Source organism: Cnephaeus nilssonii, assembly GCF_951640355.1.
Source record: "Cnephaeus nilssonii genome assembly, chromosome: 9".
Lineage (NCBI taxonomy): Eukaryota > Metazoa > Chordata > Mammalia > Chiroptera > Vespertilionidae > Cnephaeus > Cnephaeus nilssonii.
In genome coordinates, this window is record NC_137080.1 from 37,098,655 (window position 1) to 37,122,842 (window position 24,188).

Sequence of the window (24,188 nt, forward strand, 5' to 3'; positions counted from 1 at the left end):
TTATTTATGAGGAGGGAGAACTGAGACAACTTGGGGAAAAAAGCACAGACATAATGAGATCAAACCATTTGGTTAAACTGCTGGAAAATGCTGAACATTGTCCACGTGATGTTGGACTGAACAGAGAACAGACTGTATGTGCACGTGATGAGTCAACCCCGACTGGACACCCAATGTCAAATCATGTAACACAATGACACACTATAAAAGTTATGCAGGTAACTGATTTTTAATGTTTAATTTTACATAATTTCATATCTATAGAAAGTTTTGTAGGAATAGTTCAAAGACCTCCTGTTTACTTTTTCCCAGATTTACAATGACTAATATTTGGCTCATTAGAGAGTACTTTGCTGATATCTTTATCCATAAATATTTAAGGGCTTCAAAGTAATACATTTTTTATCAAAACACAAAGTTAACATAAAAACCATCAGAATAAATTTTAAAAATATGTTAACTACAAAGAAAAATAATCTGACTTCATTTTGCAGGAATTTATTGGTCTCTCTTTTTTTTCAATGTGGTTACTCCCAGACCCTACTGCAGTGCCTGGCACACTGCAGGTGCTCAATAAGTACCTATTAAATTAATTTCTTAATGTGATGATGTGATACTATATTGACCGCATTTCTAAGCAAAGTATTTTTAAAATAAAGCAAAGACAATGACAGCAAAAATAGTCATTTCTTTATAACCTATAATTTATAATTCACCAGTTTCAAAAAGAGGACTGCCAGGAAATCACCCTTTTAAAATGAGACAAAGCAGATGACAACATAAGCAAACTGACTGGGTTGGCCCCTAGGGCCACGAGGCCCTCTCTCTCCTCACAGGTAGCGGTTTCGGATGTACTCCCGGTACACGAAGGAGTCTTCTTTCCCGAGGGGCTGCATGATACCTTGGCTGGCCTGGATGTGGGCCTGGAAGATCTCAGTAGATTTTCTGTCTACTCTTGGCGGCTGAACTTCATAGATATTATCTTGTGAGAAAGCTGAGATGGGTGTTCTACAACAGAGAAGAGAAGAAGGCTACATTAAAGAAAATAAAGGAAGGACCACAGGGAGCGGGGGTCTCAATGCGTCTGAGAGCTGCTGACCTTGAACATGCGGACTTCGCAGTAACGAGGGGCTATAGTGACCTCTGTCCCTCTGGGCTGGCCTCCTCCTCTGCCTAGAGGACAAAGCTGGGCCAGCACCTGCCCAGGGAGCCTTCCCTGAAGCACAGGCTGGGCAGGCACCCGCCTCTGTTCCCACAGCACACCCATGTCTCTGCACCCGTCTCCCCGTCACATGACTGGAGAAACTTCAGGTGGGGGGTGTTGGGACTATTTGCTCCTTGGCCACATAGTAGGCACTCAATCATTTTTTTTGTAGGTGTATATTGATTTTGTATTCTGCAACTTTATTGAATTCTTTTATTAGTTCTAACGGATATCAGTAGTTTTTTAAAGGAAGATTTAGTAGCAATCTGTGAAGAGAAGATACTAGTAATTCCTATCTCACAGGCTGATAAGAGGAATAAATGAGTTTACATGTGTGAAGTGCTCAATTAGCACAGTGCCTGGCACACAATAAGTGCTCAGAAAATGTGAGCCATTGTTAATAACTATAGGTGCATAATTCCTTATCTGCAGTTCTGAAATCCTAAAAGCTTTAAAGACCTAATGTTACTTTGCTGGTAGAACCTGACCCAGTTGAAACTCATTTGGAGGCACATCCTAACCTGAACGGACAACACTCATCCCACTTCTTCATGGGGCTGTTACGGTGTTTGATGACCAGACAAGGCCTCGGATCACACTGGGGATATTATTATAAGGCCTATGTACCCGCTTGGTATGCGAGCATCCCCCAAATTCTGAATTCTGAAACACATCTGGCCTCAGGCTTTAGGATGAGGGATTGTGGATCTGTCATAGGCAGCTTCCTTCCTTTCTGAGGTGATTTGAAAAGCACCCAAGAATCTCTATTCAGAAACACTCCTCCATTCCCACCCACCTAGCCAGTGGTTGGCAAACTCATTAGTCAACAGAGCCAAATATCAACAGTACAACGATTGAAATTTCTTTGGAGAGCCAATTTTTTAAACTTAAACTTCTTCTAATGCCACTTCTTCAAAATAGACTCGCCCAGGCCGTGGTATTTTGTGGAAGAGCCACACTCAAGGGGCCAAAGAGCCGCATGTGGCTCGCGAGCCGCAGTTTGCCGACCACGGACCTAGCCTGCTGTAGTGCATGAAATTGGCAACCACCCCTTGGGGAAGGCGCTGTCTCCAGAAAGGCCTTGTCATAAGGCAGCCTGGAGCCTGACACACCCTCCGCTCACAGAAGGTTGGGCACCCCCTAGTTATTACATTCTTAACTGGAGGCAGGTCCTCAAGGGATGAGTCAACCAAGGCAGGTGGGATGCGGAGTGGGTGTGTGCAGAGTGTGGGCGGAAGGTTAAGGAGAGGCCACCTTGGGAGGAGGATGTAATCTAAAACGACACTGCGAGGCGCTGGGAGTGCAACTGCAACGCCATGGACCTCTCAGCCCAGGCCGGGCCTCCAGCGGGAGGGCAGCCCTCCCCATCAGGGCACCAAGGTGACACAAAGGTCAAGTCCCGCAGAACCTGTTCTGCTGGGCTGGGGTCCCTGGAGCTAACCTCAATTGTCTGCACCTTGGTCACATACTGAAACTCAAACTTGATTTATAGTTTATGAAATACTCCCTTTTTTCAAAGCACTCTTGGTAATGTCACGCAATCTTAGACTGGATCCTCATTTAATTAAACAAAAACCAAAGGATAAAATGGTTTACTCACAGTTAAAAAAAAATCAATGGCTAAGGTGGAAGAGTCCTGAGATTCTGAACCTCAGTCTGTACACCAGCCTGGCACTACTGCTCCTCTTCAAAATAACAAAAGTCACCGTTATTGTAATTTCTGTGGCTGACACATTGTAATGGTGAATAATTAGGGTGAGTAATATATGAACTCTTTGCAGTTTTCCTCACAAAAACACAGCAACTCTACCATTATTTACATAATTCAAAGTGAGATGCTAGAATCCTTCAACGATTGATTATATTCAGAGTCAAATCATTTTAACCTGACCTTTAAAAAGGAGGCTGCACTAGCCTTTTGAGAGATCGTCATCAGAGCCCCAGCCACAGCAACGCCCCCTGAACCACACCCTCTCCACCTGTCTGTCTCCTCCCTCTCACATGTATTACTTTGATTTTCGCACCCATTCTGGAAGCAGGAAGCACTGGGATTATAGTCTCCACTTTACAGATGGGACATTTAACGTTAATTTTTACATAGGACGAATGGTTTCTGTCCTGTCTTTGAAGCCAGGCCTTTGCCAGGAACCCTCTGTGCATCAATGAAGACCTCTCTGGGTGAAATCACGCTAGACGTCCAATGAATGGAGCAAGACACGGTCTGCGAACTAAACCTTAATGGAGCCGAGGAGGGAAAATGCCAGGTCACCAAAGGCCTCCGCTGAAGACACAGGCAGGCAGGCTGCGGGGGGTAACAGCCCGGAGCCCAGCGACTGTCTGACCACTGTCTGACCACTACGGCCAGCGGGCCACAGCCCAGCCCCTTCCACCCAGTAAACCAACCAGGAGTCCTCACCCTAGTTCCCAGTAATCTGCTTCACTGAGGTGATGTCAAACCATTACAAACACCCTAAATACGAAATGCCGAACATGGGCCTTAAATAGCACCAGACTGAGGGCTGGTGGGGTGGGGTGAGGACACGGGGGGCGGGGGGTGGGGGGGGAGTGTGTTTCAGGGCTCCAACACTACCTCACCAAGGTTTCAACAGTGTAGGGAGTCAGCAAATGTATCAACTTGCCCCCCCCATCCTTTTTATTCTTCTAGATTCAAAGTCTATATTAAATAACAAAACTATAATGTTAAAATGTTTATTAATGGATTTGGGCCAGAAAGAAGCTTAAGGCATATCTATAATGAGAATGAGTTCCTCAGTCTTTTTTTTTTTTTTTTTTTCCCAGAGAGAGGACAGGAGAGGGAGAGAGATAGAAACATCCTTAAGAGAGAAACATAGATCAGCTGCCTCCTACATGCCCCCTACTGGGGATCGAGCCCACAACCAGGGCATGTGCCCTGACCAGAAATCAAACGGGTGACCTCCTGGTGCATGGGTTGACACTCAACCACTGAGCCACACCAGCCGGGCGTGTTCCTCAGTCTTAAGGCAGCGGTTTTCCAAGTGTGGTCCCTAGACCAGCAGCATCACCTAGAATCTTGTTAGAAATGCAGGTTCTCAGGCTCACTCCAGACCCACTGAATCGGAAACCCTGAGGGTAGGGAGCAGTAAAGGTGTAGCAAGTCCTCCAGGTAATTCTGACACTTGGTACAGTTTAAGAATCTTTGGTCTAAGGAGACCAAAATTATCTAAAATGTCACAAAAGAAATCTTTTTGTGGACAATGAACAAAAATGAATATTTTTTTAAATATATTTTTTTATTGATTTCAGAGAGGAAGGAAGAGGGAGAGAGAGATAGAAACATCAATGATGAGAGAGAATCATTGATTGGCTGCCTCCTGCAAGTCCCCCACCGGGGATCAAGCCCACAACCCAGGCACGTGCCCTTGACTGGAATTGAACCCAGGACCTTTCAGTTCGCAGGCCGACGTTCTGAGCCAAACGGGCCAGGGCAAAACTGAGTATTTTAAAGCCAGGGCTTTCTTTTTGAATGATGTACTACCACTAACTCCACTGAGAAAGCATCATTTAACATTTGTAAACATAACAACTGTAAAGAGAAACTGCAATATTAGGTTCACCACACATTTGCTGATTATTTCCTTGTTGGCTTACACATATCCAAGGTGGGGAAGAAATACAAAACATCCAAGACCCTCACAGGGCCTGCTGGTTGGCATTTTGTCTCTGAAGGCACTGGGCAGAGATGGAAGTAAATGCACTAGCATTCCCAATACTACATGGAATTGTCTTTTTATTAGCTTACATGGCATCTGTTTCTGTATGGAAAAGAAAAAACCAACAGCATTTAAACACTAAATGATGTGAAAATGTGCAGGCTCATTTCTTTTTACCTACAACACCTAGGTCCACCTTTGAGGAGAGCTCTGCATTTCCCCTCAGGGAATGTGACAGTCTTGTTTAGAATAATGTATGTGCCAGCTCATTTGTGGGCTGCTTCCCTCACACTGCTGGGTGCGCTCATCAGCGAGGCTGGATGGCACTCAGCCTTAACTGCAGTCCCCATTCGCAGAAGGGCAGCACTTCAGACAGAAATCCATTAGACACACCACATGTTTTTAAAGAAAATCTTATTGGTGCCCTTTCATGCTCTTTCTTAAATGTGGTATTACTCACTTGGTTAAAATCTGACCATGTCTGATAACAACCATATCTCACACTTGGATGCAGAACTAATAGTTGAGTCCCTTTTAAAGTTCAATTCCTGTTGAAGTAACATTTTTTTTTCTGACTTATACCCAGTAAACACATATTGGTTTCATGAGAAAATATTTAATTGGTCAGATTGAAATGTTTTCTGAATTTAGTAATGTCATAATGATTTGCAGTTGGTAACAGAAGAACTAGATAATATTTGTATAATTTCAATAATTTTATACACGGTATGTGATACTTTTCCATATGCTAAAATCTTGTGCTTTTCCTATCATTAGCATTTTGGCATGCATCAAATCCCATGTGGCATTTCCAGAAAATTGAGCAATGGTTCTATAAATACAATATATTTCCCTTCTAGTGGTCCCTTCTGTTGCTACCACAAACTCCAAGTTTTCTCCTAACATGGCTGTTTTCACTTCACTAAATCATTCTTTGTTGGTCATGACCGAGTCACAGAATCGAAAGAATATCATAGCTGAAGAAGACCTTACAAAAGACCTCAGCCAACTCCTTTATTTGCAGATGATGGTCATCATTAGGTCATTTCTCTCATTATTTTCTAGGAGAAAACTATAATCAGGGCATGCTCATGTCTATCAGATGCTGTGGGCTCAGTAGAACAAAACCTCATCAAATGCTTGACTAGTACGAGCCCTTGATCATGAGTCTATTTGTCTTTCTGCCAGTTTTGTAATTTCCATTAGGAAATAATAACCCTTATCATCAAACGGGCAGAGGGGTCTATGGTACACATTGCCATGAAATGGTTTCCTCTCTTTCTAGCCTTTAATATTTCTCAGGCCCTTGAGCCCTTAGTTAGTGGATGCCATTCTAACAGTTTATTTTTGCTTCTTTTGAGTCCCCTTGTTAAGATGCTTATATCTTCACAAGTTTCTCATATACTGAAGTCTAGTCATGAATCTACTACCAAGGTGAGATAGTTGCTTTTTCATGTTAAAAAAAAAAATCAAGCTAATGTGCTTAGAGGCTGCTACAAGCTTGTCAGAGGAGGAAGTGGGAAGAAGGTGGTAGAACCCTTAATTATGTAGCTCATCTGCATCTGGTTAATCAGGCGGAGCTTGTAGGGCAGCAGAAGTACAACTAGCCTTAGGGACATTAAAACATGACTGCCTATCAGCTATACTGTTACCTCAGCTAATGGGAGATGGCTAGTATACCAAGGACCTTAGCCCACTATCCAAGTACAGAGCTTTCATCATTCTTGCCTAATGGGATTTCATTGCTGCTAATAGCAATGGCAGTTGTATGTTTCCCATTCTCTCCCTTTTGGAATGAGGGTTTTTCTTTCCCTTTGCCATTGTATGTTGGGAGCAGACAGGCAATCTTTTTGTTTATAGGTCACTAGATTAGAAGCCCTCATCTGGGCCTGGTAAAGCAGCTGCATTAACCCCAGAGATCCTGGACTTTGAGTGGGATGCAATATCTTAGTGGGAGGGGGCAGGGGGTTCTACTTATAGCAAGAACATATGCATGGATAATTGGATAGCTAGAGCAGACTGTGACAGATAACAGATTATATTTCTTTTTTTTAAATTCTTTACTGTTTGAAGTATTTCATATAGTATTACATATGTCTCCTCGCCCCCCCCCCCAATTAACCTCTTCCCGCCCACTCCCACCCCCAGCACATGCCATCACCCTCCTAGTGTCTGTGTCCATTGGTTATCCTTATATGCATGCATACAATTCCTTTGGTTGATCTCTTACCCACCCGCCTCCCCTGCCTTCCCTCCGAAGGTTGACGGTCTGTTCTATGCTTCTCTGTCTCTGGATCTGTTTTTGTTCATCAGTTTACATTGTTCATTATATTCCACATATGAGTGAGATCATGTGATATTTATCTTTCTCTGACGGGCTTATTTCGCTTAGCATAATGCTCTCCAGGTCCATCCATGCTGTTGCAAATGGTAAAAGTTCCTTCTTTCTTGCAGCAGCATAGTAGTCCACTGTGTGGATGTACCACTATTTTTAATCCACTCATCTGCTGATGGACACTTACACTGTTTCCAAATCTTAGCTATTGTAAATTGTGCTGCTATGAACATAGCGGTGCATATGTCCTTTCTGACTGGTGTTTCTGATTTCTTGGGATATATTTCTAGATATTCCTAGAAGTAGGATTACTGGGTCAAATGAGAATTCCATTTTTAGTTTTTTGAGGAAACTCCACACTGCTCTCCACAGTGGCTGCACCAGTCTGCATTCCCACCAGCAGTGCACTAGGGTTCCTTTTTCTCCACATCCTCGCCAGTACTTGTTATTTGTTGATTTGTTGACGATAGCCATTCTGATGGGTTTTGATTTGCATCTCTCAGATGATCAGTGACTTTGAGCATCCTATATAATAAAAGCCTAATATGCTAAATGTCCAGTCGTCCAGTCATCCATTCAACCAATTAAAGCGTAATATGCTAATGATATGCTAAGGCTGCTCAACCGCTTGCTATGATGTGCACTGACCACCAGTGGGGAGACACTCCGACTGGTAGGTTAGCTTGCTGCTGGGGTCTGGCCAATGGGGACTGAGTAAGGAGTGGGTCTAAGCTGTCAGTCAGACATCCCCTGAAGGCTCCCGGTCTGCGAGAGGGCACAGGCCAGGCTGAGGGACCTCCCCACCGAGTACACAAATTTCCTGCACTGGGCCTCTAGTGTTTTCATATGTCTCTTGGCCTTCTGTATGTCCACTTTCAAAAAGTGTCAGTTTAAGTCCTTTGCCCATTTGCTATTGGATTGTTTATCTTCTTTTTGCTAAGATGTATGAGTTCCCTATAAATTTTGGAGATTAGGCCCTTATTGAATATAACATTGGCAAATATATTCTCCCATTCAGTAGGCTTTCTTGTTTTGTTGATGGTTTCTTTCGCTGTGCAGAAGCTTTTTATTTTGATGTAGTCCCATTTGTTTATTTTCTCCTTAGTCTCTCTTGCCCTAGAATCTGTATTTGTAAAGATATCGCTATGACATATGCCTGCAATTTTGCTGCCTATGGAGTCTTGTAGGATTTTTAAGGTTTCCCATCTTACATTTAAGTTCTTTATCCATTTTAAGTTTATTTTTGTGTATGATGTAAGTTGGTGGTCTAGTTTCACTTTTTTGCATATATCTGTCTAATTTTCCCAAAACCATTTATTGAAGAGACTGTCTTGACTCCATTGTATGCTCTTGCCTCCTTTGTCAAATATTAATTGAGCATAATGGCTTGGGTCGATTTCTGGGTTCTCTGTTCAGTTCCATTGGTCTATATGTCTGTTCTTTTGCCAGTACCAGGCAGTTTTGAGAACCTTGGCTTGGTAATACAGCTTGATATTTGGTATTGTTCTCCCTCCAACTTTGTTCATCTTTCTCAAGATTGCTGCGGCTATTCGGGGTCTTTTTTTATTCCATATGAATTTTTGGAGAGTTTGTTCTAGGTCTGTGAAATATACCACAGGTATTTTAATGGGGATTGCATTGAACAGGTTAGATTTCTTAATAGCCACTTGAACTCCCCTTCTAGCATGCAAAGGCTCTAAAGCAAAAAATAATTCTGTTCCCTGCAATTCAGGTTCAAAATGGGATTTACATTCTACCCACCACTTGTACTACAGAAGGCTGAGATTTGGAACTGAGTCATATGTAGAGAAGCAAGATGTACAGTGTCCATTTTGCAGACTGTGGCAAAGGTGGCCAGGTCCTGAGTTGGCCACTGCAGTGGCAGCTTCGTGGTTATGGCTGAGGTGGCTGGTGTTGCAGCCAGCAGCCACAGTGATAGCTTCCTGATCAGGGCAGATGCAGCAGCCACTCCAACAGTTCGCCATATGGTTTTGGGAGTTGTTCCAGGAAGTTGGTCTACAGTCAGTTTCTTTGGCCCTCCTGTGATTCTGAAAACCACCTAAAACCCTATAATAAATCACTTTCTGTATAATAAACTACCTAGAGTGGATTATTTATTTCCACAACTGAATTCTGATCACCATAGCCAGCCAAAGAGCAAAGCGCATACAGCTCCAGCTCTCTCTTGCTTTCCCCAGGAGCAGGCAGCCAGGCTCCCAGTTTCTCGTGGGAAGGGGCTACTTCCAGCAGCTGAAGGGACAGTCTACCACAGCACGTATATGAATGGCAATGGTAGCACTTTAATGTTTAATGTCTTGGCCACAGTCGTTTATATTTTTATTGGTCCAGGTACAACAGAATGACAGTGGTTTTATATTCTCTTTGAGAACGAAAATGTTACTTGCATTTCTAAAATTAGTTTTGGTTTTAGGGAAATAAAGCAGAGTGACTTTGGACTTGAAACAGGTAAAATGTTGTCAATTTAGAGTGCAATTTATAAACTGTATGGTTTTCCTCTATCTGCAGAGCATATTATCTTTCTAGTCATAAAATGAAATGCAGTTTTCCTCTGTTCTGTGTTTTGATGACAAAGACCAGGGAAGTGACCAACAGTATCCGGCAGCCACTGGCCACAGGGACTGGTTATCCTACACATCCTGGGTCTTTTCTGCCAATAAGGACAGGTTGCACATCACAGGCATAACAGCTGTTTTCAAAGGACAAAGAATGAGGAGGGCACCCCAACAGAGGACAGATCTAGGTAGGAAGTTAAAGGCTGAGGGGTCGGAGGGCTCCGTGTATAAGGGTGGCCTGAAGAGGTATGTTGGAGACTGAGCAACAAGAGGCAGGTGTGGGTATCCATATGGGGAAGTGGTCTGCAGCCCAAGGGGATGAAGCAGGCACTCATGAGGGTGGGTGTCTGGCAATGGAGTCAAAGCCCGAATGGAGGGCATCCACATTTGGGAAAGGGTGGATGCAGTGGTGATGGGAGACTGGGTACGTACGGAGAAATGAATCAAATAAAATAAACATAATATGGGTAACAGGAGCTCAATCTCTCACTGGAGAAGAAAGCACTAATATAGAAAGGGAAAAAGATAGAAAAAATGCTGGATACCTATAATTAGAGGTGTCAATATGAACTTATGGATTTAAATATCCTCCTATATAATAACATGGTAATATGCAAATCAACCGAACAGCAGAATGATGGGTTGCTATGACGTGCACTGACCACCAGGGGACAGATGCTCAATGCAGGAGCTGCCCACTGGTGGTCAGTGCGCTCCCACAGGGAGAGCGCCACTCAGCCACAAGCTGGGCTGTTGGCTGGCGAGCACAGCAGCAGTGGTGGGAGCCTCTCCTGCCTCTATGGCAGCACTAAGGATGTCTGACTGATGACTCCCGGACTGCGAGAGGATGCAGGCCGGGCTGAGGGACACTCCCCCATCCCAAGTGCACGAATCTCATGCACCGGGCCTTTAGTATTATATTATATATATATATATGATATATACATATATGTATGTACACATTTACATATACAGATCTGCATATACTTACATATATATGTATATGTAAACGTGTGTATGTTCTATGAATGGTCCTGGGAGCAGCTACACCCCAATGCAATAGGCACACCGAATGCCCAGATCTTGGCTTTATTACCATTTTCCACTAAAAGGAACCAGAGATCCTTAGAAAAATGACTGATTTCAGAGTTAGAGCAAGTAAAGGACATGATGAAGTTAGAACAGCTTGTGCCAGAAATCAAGGATGTGCTCAAAAAATGATGAGGACACATCCTAAGAACACAGGAGTGAAGTTTAAGGCATCCTGTGAAATTTGGGGCAATTTGAACATCAAAATAAATAATGATAGCAACAAATTATCCCCTACTGAATAACACAGGAGATCAAGATCTCACAATGAGAAATATAAATAAATAAATAAATAAATAAATAAATAAATAAATAAATTGGAAGATCGATGAAGGGATATTTACACAGTTTCAAAGTAACTACCATAAAATATTCACAAATTAAAAGAAAAATAAAAGAGAAACTGCACAGTGGAAAAGCCCAGGAGATATCATTTTAATCAAGGGACTGAAATAAAGACCATTAATAATGGGATGAATTGAAATTGTGTATCACCTGATAGGATGCAATGAAAAGAGCCCATGATGCCCAACTGGTGTGGATCAGTGGTTGAGCATCAACCCATGAACCAGGAGGTCACAGTTCAATTCCCGGTCAGGGCACATGCCGGGTTGTGGGCTCGATCCCCAGTGTGGGGCGTGCAGGAGGCAGCCAATCAATGATTCTGTCTCATCATTGACGTTTCTATCTCTCTCTTTCTCTTCCTCTCTGAAATAAATAAAAATATATGTATATAAAAAATAAAAATATAAAAAAGAGGCCACAATCACTTCTGTGCTCTTCCTGCCTGTATACATTATGTACCGTAAGCCCACAAACTGGCTCTCCAACATCCGCTGAGGGGTCCTAGATTGCGAGAGGGTTCAGGCAAGGCTGAGTGACCCCACTGGTGCACAATGGGGGCCAGGGAGGGACTCGGGAGGTTGGCCAGCCAGGGAGGGGCTGTGGGAGGGCTCCAGCCCATCTCGCTCAGTCCCAATTGGCCAGACCCCAGCAGCAAGCTAACCTACTGGTCGGAGCATCTGCCCCCTGGTGGTCAGTGCACGTCATAGCAAGCGGTTGAGTGGCCTTAGCATATCATTAGCATATTATGCTTTGATTGCTTGAACAGCTGACCGGACAACTGGACACTTAGCATATTAGGCTTTTTAATATAGGATTTTAAAAATCATACTTATTAAGATTGCCACCAATCACATCAGAAAAACCTTCAAGTAGTGTTCATGATGGTGGATACAAGTTTTATAAAATTTTGATTTTGGCTTATCATTTTTGACAAAAACTCAGTTGGTTTTCTTACAATAAAAGGCTTATTTTGTTCATTTTTTAAGCAAGTGTCTGCCAAATACCTGAGTCTGAAGAGCCACAGCTTGTCTGTCACCATTACTTCAATTGGTGTTCCACGAAAAAAGCAGCGAGTCCAGCTCACAACTTCGACAATCTTACAAGTCTTTTCCTTGAGATAACCATCATATTTTGATGGTCAATGAGAGCATTTTATGTATGTTTCCTGTTTTGTCACAATGAATACTAAAAAGACATGCATTCGAGAGTTGATACTAGCCTCCCTCCCTTCTCTCTCTCTCTCTCTCTCTCTCTCTCTCTCTCTCTCTCTCTCTCTCTCTCTCTCTCTCTCTCCCCGTTTCCTATAAGTGTGTAGCAGTGAAGATAATGATCGCCCACTGAAAGGGTCTCAAAACCCCCAGGAGTTTGCAGACCATACTTTCAAACTCACTGCTTTATGCTTATCTTTCCCCTTTTTTCTTCCTTTGGTGATAATCTTCTAGCTGTCACTGTTTGTTACTATCCCTGCCCTTGTGGGAGGCTCCCCCAGTTTTAGCTGCACCCAATAGCAGTATGGGTTGGGGAAATCCCAGCTGCCTGGCTCAGGGATCGCATGTTATTGGACTTAGTGTTTAAGACTCAAAGAAATGAATTTGAGTCCTAGCTTTATCATTTAAAGGTTTTATAACTCTGATGGAGCTGCTGACCTATTCCAGGCTTTATTTTCCTAGAAAAATCAGAGGACTGAATCCAAAGATCTTTAGGCATTTCCCAGTTCTCCGAGTTCATGGTCCTGACAGGTGCTAATGCATGCTAATAGGATATACTGAGAACAGCATCCAGCCCCTCTCTACACAAGTCAGGTTATATATTTGTTATCTCTAAAGCCATTATAGGCAGGCTTTGGGAAGAAAGATGTATATGAAAAATCCAATTGATTTACTTATTATGAGACTGTTGAGAAACACCCAAGATTCCAGATGTAAAAAAATAAAAATTAAAATTAAAGGCTAAAATGAAATAATAAATTTAAACTAGTAAACAATATATTCAATTTAATTATATCATCAACATGATCTATAAACAAACCAATAACTGATTTTGTTTCAGCAGGAGAAAATTGAGAAGAGTATTATCTACTGTGTTAAAACTGTTCAAGACAAGTAAACACAAAATATTTGGGCCAATAATAATAGTAATGAGTTGAAAACATGTGTGTGGGACAAAGTTACTAGTCTGAGAAACTTCAAATGTAATTCTTTTTAGAGTTCCCCAAAAGATACCTAAAATAACATTTTAGCTATCTGCTAAATAACTTTTTCTATCTGCTAAATATTTACTGATGCTTCTGAGATTATCAGAATGTTTTTCCTAGCTCTATTCTATTATTAAAATTAAATGTATCCAAACACACTAACTGTTTTAGTCCATCTACTCTCCTGTTTTCTAACCACATGATAAAGAAACTACCAATTTAGTTATTCATCTTTTGAAACAAACATAAAAGAGTTTTATTTTCAAAAAGTATTCCTTTGATGTACAATGCTTAAAAAGCACTAACTGACTTTATTTTGACATTAAGTAATGAATTCTAATAATTATAAGTAACAAAATAAAAAAGTTAAAAATATCAGGATAGTCTCAATCCCTCTTTTTTTCTAGATCAGAACAAGATCATTTCTAGATCAGAACAAGATCAGGTATTTTGGGGCTTAATTGTGTTTTGGTGACATCATGCACACAGAATAGACACTGTGACCCTTCACTAATGGATGTAAACCACCTTACAGAGTGTTTTGCAAGCTAATGAGAAGTGGGCTTGAGAGGGAAGATTTTTAAAAATGTAAAAATTTTCATTCTTTGCAATTGAGTTCAAACTGCCATAATTTTTTTTTATTATAAGATTTCAAGAGTAAATTACATGTAAAAATAAAGCAAAATTATTAGAACTTCTTGTATTTGGAAACAACAAGCAAATGAAAATCAGGAAATCAGGGTTTTAATTCTAGGTATGTTGTTCAAGGGACTCCAAGAGCTAGTTACATTACTGGGGAAACTAGATAATCACATGTAAAAAAATGAAAACAGACCTTAAACTTACACCACACACAAAAATAAACTAAAATAGACTAAAAACTTAAATGTAGGATGTGAAATCATAAACTCCTTAAAGAAAATATAGGGAAAAAGCTCCTGGAAACTGGTCTTGGCAATGAATTTATGGATATAATACCAAAAGCACAAGCAACAAAAGCAAAAATAAACAAATGAGACAACATCAAATTAAAAAGCTTCTGTGCAGCAAAAGAAATGATCAACAAAATGAAAAGGCAACCTAGAGAATGCACAAAAAACTCAACAGCAAAACAACAAATAATCCAATTTAAAATTGAAAAGAACTTGAATAGAAATTTTTCCAAATAAGCATAGAAATGGTTAATAGGAACATGAAAAGGTGCTCAACATCACTAATCATCAGGGAAATGCAAATCAAAACCACCATGAGATATCATCTAACAATTATCCGAATAGCTATTATTGAGAGAGAGAGAGAGAGAGAGAGAGAGAGAGAGAGAGAGAGAGAGAGAACAAGTGATGACCAGGATATAGAGAAAAGGAAACCCTGTACACTGTTGGTGGGAATGTAAACTGGTACAGCCACTATGGAAAACAGTATAAAGGTTCCTCAAGAAATTAAAAATAGAATTATCACATGATTCAGCAATCCCAATTCTGGGTATTTACCCAAAGAAAACAAAAACACTAACTTGAAAAGATATATGTACCCCATGTTCATTGCAGCATTATTTATAGTAGCCAAGACATGGAAGCAACCTAAGTGTCTACAGATGAGTAAATGGATAAAGAAGTGTGATATATGTATTACTCAGCCATAGAAAAGAAGGAAACCTTGCCATTTACAACAACCTGGATGGACCTTGAGAGCATTGTGCTAAATGAAATAAGTCAGACAGAGAAAGACAAATACTGTATGATCTCACTAATATGTGGAAATAAAACAAAACAAAAACCCAAACTAATAGAAACAGAGAACAGGTTGTTGACTGCCAGAGGCAGGGGTAGGAGACAGGGAAAATGGGTGAAGGTGAGGTGGTCAAAGGGTACAAACTTCCAGTTATCCTGTATAATAAAGAGCTAATATGCTGATTAGATCAAACAGCAGAAGGACCATCCGGATGACATTGTGGACGACCATCCGGACGACCTTCTGGATGAAGCCGGGGCTGCGAGGGCCGGCCGGGGCTGCGAGGGCCAGCCGGGGCTACAAAGGTTGGCCGAGGCTGCGAGGTTCTGGCTGAGGCTGTGAGGAGCTGTATGAGCCGGCCGAGACTGGGCTAGGGCTGCGAGGGCCAGCAGAGGTAGCCAGGGCTGCAAGGGCCAAGCCCCTTGCATGAATTTTGTATATCAGGCCTCTAGTAAGATAAATAAGTTCTGAGGATGTAACATCCAGCATGGAGAGTAGTTAATCATAGAAAGTTGCTAAGCGAGTAGATTTTTCTCACCACACACACACACACACACACACACACACACACACACACACTATGTGAGGGGATGGAGATATTGATTAACCTTCTTATGGTAATTATTTGTCAGTATATACATACTAGAGGCCCGGTGCATGAAAATCCATGCACTTAGGTGGGGGGCCCTCAGCCCGGCCTGCACCCTCTCACAGTGGGACATCCTTAGCACTGTGGAGGAAGCGGGAGAGGCTCCCGCCACTGCTGCTGCACTCACAGCCGTCAGCCCAGCTTGTGGCTAAGCGGAGCTCCCCCTGTGGGAGTGCACTGACCACCAGGGGGCAGCTCCTGCATTGAGTGTTTGCCCCCTGGTGGTCAGTATGTGTCATAGCAACTGGTCGTTCCTCTGTTAGGGTCAATTTGCATATTACCCTTTTATTATATAGGATTATATAGGATATCAAATCATTACATTGTACACCTTAAACTTACACGTTATGTCAATTATATCTCAAAAAAAAGCCGGAAAAATTTATGTATAACTTTAAAAATCATGATCATATTTTAGCCTGTCCTACTAACATAATGTATAATCCTATATAATAAAAGCCTAATATAATAAAAACCTAACAGTAAGCGTCTGACCACTCATTCAATCTTTGGACCAGTTGCTATGATGTGCACTGACCACCAGGGGCAGACGCTCCGACCGGTAGGTTAGCTTGCTACTGAGGTCTGGCTGGGTGAGATAGGCCGGACATGCCCTGGAGCCCTTCCGCAATCCCTCCCCAGCCCCGATCACACACCAGTGGGGTCCCTCAGCCTGCCCTGAGCCCTCTCACAATCTGGGACTGCTCAGGGGATGTCTGCAGGCCAGGGCGAGAGATCCCACCGGTGCACGAATCCATGCACTGGGCCTCTAGTTAACTAATGAGGACAGCAATAGTTGGTCAATTTAAAAATCCTGAGATACTTGCCGAGACCGGTTTGGCTTAGTGGATGGAGCGTTGGTCTGCGGACTCAAGGGTCCCAGGTTCGATTTCGGTCAGGGGCATGTGCCTTGGTTGCGGGCACATCCCCAGTGGGGGTTGTGCAAGAGGCAGCTGATCGATGTTTCTAACTCTCTATCCCTCTCTCTTCCTCTCTGTAAAAAATCAATAAAATATATTTTAAAAAATAAAAAATAAAAAAATAAAATTCCTGAGATACCTGCCAAGAATTCTGAGTTGTTACATCTACAACTGAAAATAAACTACAGTGAAATAAAAACTTATAAACATTTATCATTTGCCTTGCCATTTGCTTCAGTTTGTTAACCCTGGCATTTCTCTCTTTCTCTTTCATACTTAATTTTGCACAACATTCCTCCAAAGAGGTAAAAATAATGAGTATCAAATATTACTCATTTGTAATTTATTTAATGCTTACTGTGTACCTGGTATTGTGCTATGGCCTAGGGATACAAAGCTCTGGCCTTAAGTAACTCATAGTCTTTTTCTATTTGTTTTAAATTTAAAATACCACATAGTGGGTTCTAATCAAGGGTTTTCCATTTCTATAAAATTGGGAGGGATGACAGAAAGATGTTTATAGAATATGAGCAGCCTTTTAATTTGAAGACAATGCAATTAATTTCCACAGTAGTATTTCTCAATTTTTTCATAAGACCATATGGAAAGTAAATAGCAATATTACAATATTAAACATGAAAAATTACTTATACAACATTAAAAGACTATTAGTAAATTTTATTTACTTATTTAAAATATATTTTTATTGATTTCAGAGAGGAAGGGAGAGGGAAAGAGAGATAGAAACATCAATGATGAGAAAGAATCCTTGATCGGCTGCCTCCTGCATGACCCCCTATTGGGGATCGAGCCCACAACCCAGGCATATGCCTTTGACTAGAATCGAACCTGGGACCCTTCAGTACACAGGTCAATGCTCTATCCACTGAGCAAAACAGGCTAGGGCAAAAGACGACTGGTGGATTTTAAACACAATTAGGACTTAATGGGATTTGTATTTTATTTCCAAAATCATGTTTATAAGCCCCAAGGGGTTCTGAGTCACACATAGATGGGAAAGCTACATTTAAATATAAAATTGAAATGTCTTTTTCTTTATTTCCACCAAAATTTATCTTAACTGTAAGACTTCTCGTATATGGTCAAAGAAAACAAGGGCAAAGAAGATACACCTGGGCACACACCTTCATTGTGTAAAGGCAATGCTTGTCAGGAAGCCACGGTGACATAGCACAGCCTCAATAATCATTCTGTCTGCCCCAAATCTTCCCACTCACCTTCCATACATAAATGGATGATCGTTCGGTAAAGTAACAAAATATCAAAAGCTTAAACAGTTACAAAATGTGTTTCTTGTATACAGAGCTAAGAAAACCAGTGAGTAATACCCTTCACATGCCGTATCAGCTATCCAAATCTGTTCCCACAGGCTTAACCGGCTAGCTCATACAAAAAATAAGAGTGTTCTATGGGCTAAAAATACACTTAAAACCATAATAAATTCTTCTTATCAGTAATTACAGGATTGTTTTCCTCTTTAAACTGACCATGAATCTCCAGGAAATTTCAAAGCACCTATAATAATCTATTTAACCTCGACCCCCTTCAGAGAAAGTTAAGAAATTCCACTTACTTGCTTTTTAAATTAAGAGAATAAAACTAAATTATTGAATCTGCTTAATCTAAAACCTCTTTAACTCCAGAAAATCATGTTGGATGTGCTATAATCGTCACACACAAAAAACTACACAAAGAAACACATGAGCCTCCAAATTTGGTTTGTCATGTATTTCCAATTCTGGTGACCCATCATCATATCTAGTTAAGCAAGCTAAAAAACTCCTGGCTCTCACATATTCTTCACACACAATCTATCACCAAGTTTCACCAAGCCCTACAGAGTCTACATTTACAAAATAGCCCCCTTCTTTATTTCAACTGCCAATAGTACTTCAATCACTTTGCCCCATTTCCTACAGATATGTTGTTTACCTCCCTGCCTCCAATCCGTTCTCCATGCTATTTCCAGAGTGACCTTTCTAAAATGCAAATATAAGCCTCTCACTCCCCTGATTAAAACAGGCTTTTAATAAAATAAGGGTCACTCTCTCTCGCTTAGCACCTCCTCCTGATCCTGTTCTACCTGCCTACGTCTCTCGCCTCCTCCTTGATTACCTCTGGTGTCAGACACACAGGATTATGTATGGGTCTCCAAGTGGTGCCCTCCTGGCCTTCTTCAACCAGATAACTTCATCTTCCCCTTAGGATTCACCCCTGCCCAGGAGTCTCTGTCTGATTTGTATTCTTCCCACAGTCCCACGGCCTGCTCTGCTAACACCTTCACACCTCCCCACCACCTGGAATAATGCCAATGGAAACCCAACAATGGATACCCTCAGCGGCAGGAGCTTTATCTCATCCAACCATGTCTTGGAGCACTTAGCCTGGCACGGAGTGAGAAGCACTCAATAGCTATCTGTCACTTAATGCTTTTAGTGTCTTACCAGTAAGGCGAGTACATCTTACCTTACAGAGATCTATGTTCCTGAAACAACAACAACAAAGACCCATGTTAAGGGTCGGGGGAGGGGGAACCTAAGACCTTCTGTGAGCCTGTGACAGCTTCCATAAATGGTATGCTTTGTAGTCACCGAAATAATACAGGCAAAACACGAAGTTAAAAAAATATATATATGAAAGTCATTTTAGATGCCTTCAATTAATAACACAAGTACCTACAATTAAATATACATTTATTATTCCTTATAGGCTAGAAGCCTTTAAGGATAGCTCTCCCTAAAAGTTTCAACAAATTCACGGGTTCACTAAACTTACCTTGTTTAACATAGTGTGCAGATGCTATTGTAGATAATAATATTAAAACAAAGCAGCATTCACTTTACAGAATAGCTTTTTTCATTTTGACTTTCATCTGTAGCTTCCTGCTACCTACATCCTGTGCATGCTCATCCCAGCTCTCAGTTCATTCTAAGTAACGAGTGTATTTTCTAAGGCCTACATTTATTTCACCCACCGTGGATATACCACAGAGACCTCGCTCGTCTCTCTCTGTCCCCCTTCTTGACCTATCTTCTCCTTTTCTAATTATCCCCCATAGGAATCACTCACACATACTTTCATTCAATCAACAAACATGCATTAAAGTGCCTAGATGCCAGAAACAGACCCTACGTTTTTAAATTCGTGTGGTTCCAGAAAAGATGCATTCATATAAATCCAACCTGTGACTGTCACCCAAAGTAAGAAATGCACTTCCCATGGCAAATCGGCACGCACCTAGTTATGTGTGTGTATTGACGAAGCTACATTTATGCACAGAAACAAAATTTCATGAAATAAGGCTTAACCGTACTGCATGCCACGTACTGGAACTTTCGACTGGATTCAGTCCATTTTAGCTCATTGCACTGTGTGGAGGCCTACTAAGTTAATTTCATGACCCACTAATGAGTCAAGAATTAAAGCCTGAAAAGCAATGTCCCAGAATATAGGAAGGAAACTTGTGTTTTGGAGAGATTACTATATTTCAAAAACAAAAACACTTCCTGGAGGGAATGGAGAAAGGATGATGAGGAGAAGGAAGGAAAGAGAAATAAAAGTAAAAGAAATGGGTGGAGCGGGGATGAGACAGAACAAGCTAATTTAGAAATAGAAAAGATAACAGGGAAAAGCCAGAGAGGGTTACAGAGAAAGAGAAGAAAAGTAAAGGCCAGAATGAAAAGAGAGACAATGACTGTTGAGGTAATTTCCGGGGTGAGGGCAGGGGTCACCGCCTCCTTGGGCTGAGGACTGCCACCTATCAGCTCCCGCCTGTGGGGGGAATTAGCAGATTAATCATTGATCATGGCCTCCCAACTGCTCTAATCCTTAAGCCTTTAAAGACTATACTCCCTGGTGTCTGGGAAAGACAAGATAACAAGATTTACCCATTAGGGTAGAAATGATTTCGCCTGCAGCACAGAGACCAGAGCATTGTCTGCAGAGGGACTAGATGAAACCAATGCAGGGGGACCCACAGTGACTTGGATTTAGGGGGCACATTGTTGAAAATGCTTTCGTGACAAGTAAGCAAAGTGGAGCTCATCAGGGCCTGGTGTCACACTCACCTCAGCCGTGTGTGCTAACTGCCTGGAGTTAACACACAGTAACTGACTCATGACACACTTCCCTGCCAGAGCCCATCCCCAGGGGCATTCACTCTGTAAGGTGTACTTAGGGAATAAATTCAATGTTCAGTCCTAAGACATACTTATTTACCTTATATTACATTTCACCTCAGCCTGCATTGGAAAAATCCTAAGTTAGATAGCATTTATCCAAACTCTACGTGTCACATTTTGAACCATTTCTTGGAGATAATTTCTAAATGAGTGAGACATATTCCTGGAAAAGGTGAGCCACCAGAATAGCAGGCACTAATAATATATGTGCTCATGTTCTTTTTAACCTATACTGATTGGCATGTGTTGCTTGGTCATAAACTCCCCGAGAACTGGTAGGCGTGTAGAATGAGCACAGGTTGGTCCTGCCTGCCCCTGCACAGCAAGCCCTTCCACGCAGGCCTTCTCACTCTGCACTTGCTCGTAGGTGCAAGTGGAAGCAGAATAGAGAAAGGAAAAAAAGCTGAGATCAACCAAAGGACTTGTAGGCATGCATATAAGCCTAACCAATGGACACAGACACCAGGAGGGTGAGGGGGCAATGGAGGGATAAGGACACATATGTAATACCTTAATCAATAAAGAAAAATCCTACCTAATAAAAGGGTAATATGCAAATTGACCACACCTTCGCTATGCCCAAGCCACACCCACCAGCCATGCCCACCAGCCAATCAGAGCGAGTATGCAAATAAACCCGACCAAGATGCGGTTAATTTGCATACATAGGCGCCCTGAGCGGACCCCCTGCAATGGATGGCAGGGAGCTGGAGTCCGCTCCGGAACCAGGCCGAAAGCCTCCATGGAGGCTTAACCCATGGAGGCTTTCGGCCTGGTGTTGGAGCAGACCCCCTACAATCGATAGCAGGGAGCTGGGTGTCTGCTCTGACCCCAGGCCGAAAGCCTCCACACCCTTCCCCCACAAACTTCAAAAAGTTGGGTCGGCTTCCTTTCCAGGGAACTAGGACTGATTTTGGGGTCCCAGATACACTGGACCTGGTCACTGTGGAGCGATCTACCTGCTCAAATGACAGGGGCAGGATGAGACAGAGGATGTATTTGAGTTTTGTTCTGTTTTTCCAAAATTGCCTGTTACAAACACTTCTGCAGTAGTCCTCAATTGTACTCAAAGTACTGTATTTCCTCCATTTGTATGCATACTTCTTTCTTCAAATTTTAACATTTTTGAAACCAGGATACATCTTAACAGAGAGGTTAAAAGGACTTGCTAGCTGCTAGGCATCTGCGTGGGTATCTATTTATATGCAGAGCCAGGGTCCTACCGAAGGCTTGACCAAGTGGGCGGGGACTGGCAAGCGGGCTGAACTCTGCGAGGTTCCTGGTGGCCAAGGGTGCAGAGCGGGAGTGTGGGCGTGTGGGTGTGTGCATGAGCGTGGACCCGAGCGACACACACTCACACACCCGCACCCACACAGGGTCCTCGGCGTGCCACCCACACCCCCCTGGACCTCACCCTCCAGCCCGGATCCTCCTGGTCCCGCCTCCCCTTGGAGCGGGTGGGAGTCAGTCTGGGAAAACTTTCTCAGACTTGCTTGGTGCTGGGACTGGATGCATCCAAGCTCATGGAAGGCTCCACGGAGGTTTCTGGTGGCCAAGGGTGCAGAGCGGGAGTGAAGGCGTGTGGGTTGTGTGCATAAGCGTGGACCCGAGCGACACACACTAACAAGCCTGCACCCACACAAGGTCCTCGACTGCGTCACCTGCGCTTCCCTGGACTTCACCCTCCAGCCCAGATCCTCCAGGTCCTGTGCCCTGGGGTCGCTCAAGTTCAGCAAGAGTTTGCGATTTGCCCAAGGTGCGTTGAACAGTTTTCTCTTAACCCATTTGTGGGAGTGTAATCTGACTTAAAACCAATGGACTAAACAAACAGAAGCACTTTCTAGAAAGTCAATTTATAAATGTGGATCAAAATTCAAGTGAATTACTTTGGACCAGGAGTTCCATGTCTGTGAATGTGTCCTAAGTAAACAGTCAAATAAGCAATTATGTTTACTGAAGTTGTTGATGCCAGGGGAAACCAGAAGCAACCTGCCCCACAATAAAGGGTTAGTGAAGTAAACCACAGTAATGTCAAACAGTCAGGGATAACACTGTAGCCATTAAAAATTATGTCTGTACATCCAATTCGTTGACACGAAAAGAAGGCCATAGCCAAATATTAAGTGGGGGGCAGGGGAAGCTCAGAAGAGGGCATGTATATTTATATGTATGTATATGTTATATGTCAGGGAAATAATAGTTTTAAAAACAGTGATTCTTCCTGAGCTCTGCAATTGTGAGTGTTAACAAATTGTGTTTCAGGTGTGACAGGTGTCCTCTGGTGTCCCACACACAGACTTTCTTGCCTGTGGGACAGCCTGAACCTTTGCCGCACCTGCCCCTCTCTGCTGTGGCAACAGCCCAATCAGACATTCCCTTTTATAGGGCTGGTTTCCTTTTCTCCTTTGCCCAAACCATGCCTTTCCAACAAAAGAATATTAACCAAGCAATCCTAACAGCAAGTTTTGTTGCCGACTGCAACTTACGCCCTTTTATGCAAATGTTGTTGCTTTCAAGCCTACCAGGTTGTATTTCAAAACTTTTATTTTTTTGCAACTTGACCATTTTTTATTTGCTTAAAATATTCTGGAATATTTTAAATACATATAGAAAAGTAGAGAATAATATGACAAATACTTATCCTATCTAATAATAGAGTAACATGTAAATTACCATCACTCCGTTATGCCCACGATTGGGCGGCGGGAGGCTGGGGGGCGGGACTCGGGGTGGCCTATCTGGCCATTGAGAGGCACGGATCTGCTGCCACTGAGGGGGGCTACCCTGCTGTTGAGAGGCACAGGGGGCGGGACTCCATGTCTGTGAATGTGTCCTAAGTAAACTCCCGCACCCTGGGCCTCTCAACGGCCAGATCCGCGGCCGCTGAGGGGGCCTGCCGCGGACACCCAGCTGCGCCTCTCAACGGCAGGGTAGCCAGGTGTCCACGGCAGCCCCCCTCAGCAGCCTCTCAACAGCAGGGTAGCCCCCCTCAGCGGCCGCGGACCATCAAAAGTGGGGGAGCTGGGTGCCTGTCTGCTCCGGCACCAGGCCTTTCAGAAGCCTCCGCCGAGCCGGAGGCTTCTGAAAGGCCTGGTGCACCAGCGGACAGGCACCCAGCTCCACTGCGAAAAGCGAAAGCATGTAGGGGACCCTACCCGTGCATGATTCAATCATGCACTGGGCCTCTAGTCTATACTAATAAAAGGGTAATATGCTAATTAGACCAGACATCCTTCTGGACATCCTTCTGGAAA

The 24,188-nt window shown here is 42.7% G+C and overlaps 1 protein-coding gene across 1 annotated transcript in view; it reads right to left on the reverse strand.

Moving 5' to 3' along the window:
- Positions 1 to 225: 225 nt before the first annotated feature.
- Positions 226 to 24,188, reverse strand: part of FIG4 (FIG4 phosphoinositide 5-phosphatase) — a 94,525-nt gene continuing 70,562 nt past the window's right edge. Inside the window, exon 23 of the mRNA XM_079779971.1 lies at positions 226 to 1,008. Coding sequence (XP_079636097.1) covers positions 831 to 1,008 — 178 coding nt within the window. The 3' untranslated portion in view covers positions 226 to 830. The remainder of the gene's footprint in view (positions 1,009 to 24,188) is intronic.